General features: G+C 39.1%; 1 protein-coding gene across 1 annotated transcript; it reads left to right on the top strand.

Moving 5' to 3' along the window:
- The first annotated feature begins 363 nt into the window (after window positions 1-363).
- LOC132637770 (uncharacterized) lies at window positions 364-1,705 on the top strand. The gene is made up of 3 exons (XM_060354808.1): window positions 364-765; window positions 863-951; window positions 1,102-1,705. Exons 1-3 carry the CDS (start codon window positions 364-366, stop codon window positions 1,703-1,705), a joined length of 1,095 nt encoding a protein of 364 aa, XP_060210791.1.
- The last annotated feature ends 1,054 nt before the right edge of the window (window positions 1,706-2,759 follow it).

Raw genomic sequence — 2,759 nt, 5'->3', positions numbered from 1 at the left:
TAACACAATTTAGAAAGGCTCTAGCAGACTATGCTGTAGAATATTGGAGGCAGTTGAAGGTAAGACCAAATGATAGCCATAGGGTGAGGGCTAAGTGTAAAAATACCAAGTGTAAATGGGTGTTGGAAGCTAAGCTTGATATGGACACAAGTGATTACCTATCATCCCATTCACAAGTGTATTCCTTTGAACAAAAACAAGATGTGCACTTCTAAGCTAATAGCAAGGAAGTTCAAGGACAAAATTGTTTCTCAACCTTACATAAGGATATGGGAAATTCAGGAATTGGTAAGGGACAAGCTTGGTCTTTATGTTGGTAGGACTGTTTGCCACAGGGCATAACAGAGGGTTATGATAGAAAATATGGGTGACTGGAATCTGGAATTTTCCCGATTATGTGACTATGCTGACATGATCAAGCAAACCAATCCAGGAAGTAGTTGTTGGGTTAAAATTGATAAGGAGACTGAACCTGGGAAAAACTTTTTTGTGTACTTCTATGTGTGCTTCCAGGCATTTAAGCAAGGCTGGTTGGATGAGTGCAGAAAAATAATAGGATTCGATGGTTGTTTTCTGAAAGGAGCTTGTAAGGGTGAGCTATTGGTAGCTGTGGGCAAGAATGGGTACAACCAAATGTATCCTATTGCCTGGGCAGTGGTGGATATAGAGACTAAACATAGCTGGAATTGGTTCATAAAGTACTTGATTGTTGATCTGAATTTGGGAAATGGTGAAGGGTTGACTGTAATGTCAGACATGCAAAAGGTACCATTTCTGTTCCATTTAATTAAAATTTCAGTTTAGTAGAGGACATTTCAGTATGTTTAACTTTTGTTTTTGGTACTTTGCACACTTTTGGAAGGGACTTATTCCTGTCTTATTGGAGCTGCTGCCAAATGCTGAGACAAGGAGATGTGCTAGACATGTTTGGAGTAATTGGCACAAAGACCTGTGAGGAGAAGAAATAAGGAAGCAGTTTTGGAGATGCTCTAAGGCTAGCTTTGAAGTCAAGTTTAAAGAGGAGATGGATAAAATGTCCAAATTGGGTAAGCCCAAGATAATGGAGGATTTTATGCATTATGAGCCTTTTACTTTTTGTAGGGCATATTTCAAGTTTCATTCCAAGTGTGATGTTGTGGAAACTAACATGTGTGAGACTTTTAATTCTTGGATCTTAGCTGCTAGACATAAATCTATTATCACCATGTTAGAGGAAATTAGGCATAAAATGATGAATAGGCATGTAGACATGATCAAATTTGCTGAAACTTGGATTGATGATATTTCCCCTATGGCAAGAAGAATATTGGAAGAGAACAAGGAGTTGTCTAATAGGTGTCATGTTCAATGGAATGGGGTTCATGGTTTTGAAATTAGAGATGGTGGGTTCACATTTGGTGTCCACTTGGATAAGAAATATTGTGACTGTAGGCTGTGGATGTTAAGGGGTGTTCCTTGCCCTCATGCTGTTTGTGCTTATTATTACTTGAATCAAGATCCTGATGCACATGTAGAGCATTGGTATAGGAAGGAAACATTTCTTAAGGCTTATAGCCACTTCATCCAACCTATTACCAATATGAGGATGTGGCCTAAGACTACAAACCCATCAATAGAGCCTCCAGTGCCAAGAAAAATGCCTGGGAGACTAAAGAAGAAAAGAATGAAGGATAAAAATGAGCCAAAGAAATATGGAAAGCTGTGAAAGAAGGGTGTGAACATGACTTGTTCATTGTGCAAACAAGTTGGCCATAACAAGACTGCCTGTGGAAGAAGAGTAAGTACAATTGAATTTGTCATATTCTCAACTTAAGTCTGTTACATATAAGTCTCTAATTTTCATCCCATTATTTCTGTTTAGTAGCATGGAATGGGTGGTCCTCCTCAACCAATACCCTCAACTGAAAGGCAAGGTGGTCAATCTCAACCAAATCCACCAACTCAATCCAGCTCTGTTTGTAGTGACACAAGTTCTGTGCTAAGAGATGCCCAAACTGTTGCTCCAACACCAGCAGTAAGTATATCTTGTAAAAGTTATTTACATCTTCATTTAAATTGTACTTTTTCCTTACACTTTGGATCATTTATATTTGCAATTGTGTAATATAGTCTAGAACAAAGAGTCCTGCATATCCAACTGCTAGTTCGCAATCAAGCTCAATTTGTGGTGACACAAGGGCTGTGCCAGTAGCTCCACAAAAGAGGGCTCAAGTTGGAGCTGGCAGGGGAAGGGGCAGAAAAAAAATTCACAAATGCAAGAGGGGTACCATTTGTGAGTGCAAGAGAAGACTTTTCTTCAGGTCAATTGCCACCATTATCAGGCCACAAAAGGGCATATACTACTGCTGGTTTTGCTGCAGCTACTGGAAATAAAAGTAGGCCTACAACTGGTTTTGGTGTATACTCCAATCCGGTTACTGGAGCACAAGTCTTTAATGTAAGTTCACTTTATGATTTGCCTTTATCTTTGTTCAACACAATTTACTAATGTTTCACATTTTAATTGAAGCCTGGTACAACAAGTGGGAGGGTTCTACATGGTGCAACAAAGTTGAAGAGTGCTTCACCAACAAATATTAATATTGGTTATAAAGCTCGTGGACTGAAATGGCAAGGAAAAGATGCAATGACCACATCACAACTATCCCGATTGAGAGCCAACAAGAGAAACCAAAAGGCTGCATCCGAAGCAACCAGATCTTCAGCAGAAGGAAGCTCCAACAAGTAGTTAATGTAGGAAATTTGTCACATTTAAGTCT

The sequence above is a fragment of the Lycium barbarum genome, chromosome 4, assembly GCF_019175385.1.
Source record: "Lycium barbarum isolate Lr01 chromosome 4, ASM1917538v2, whole genome shotgun sequence".
Classification (NCBI taxonomy): Eukaryota; Viridiplantae; Streptophyta; class Magnoliopsida; order Solanales; family Solanaceae; genus Lycium; species Lycium barbarum.
Note: the sequence above shows the minus strand (reverse complement) of the source record. Positions and strands in the feature narration are given on the sequence as shown.

Excerpts from the sequence above, each read along its gene's own strand:
- LOC132637770 (XM_060354808.1), top strand. The coding sequence starts at position 364 with ATGGGTGACTGGAATCTGGAATTTTCCCGATTATGTGACTATGCTGAC. Across the intron at positions 766-862 it reads TAATGTCAGACATGCAAAAG|GGACTTATTCCTGTCTTATT; the intron begins GTACCATTTCTG and ends CACTTTTGGAAG. Across the intron at positions 952-1,101 it reads AGTAATTGGCACAAAGACCT|GGCATATTTCAAGTTTCATT; the intron begins GTGAGGAGAAGA and ends TACTTTTTGTAG.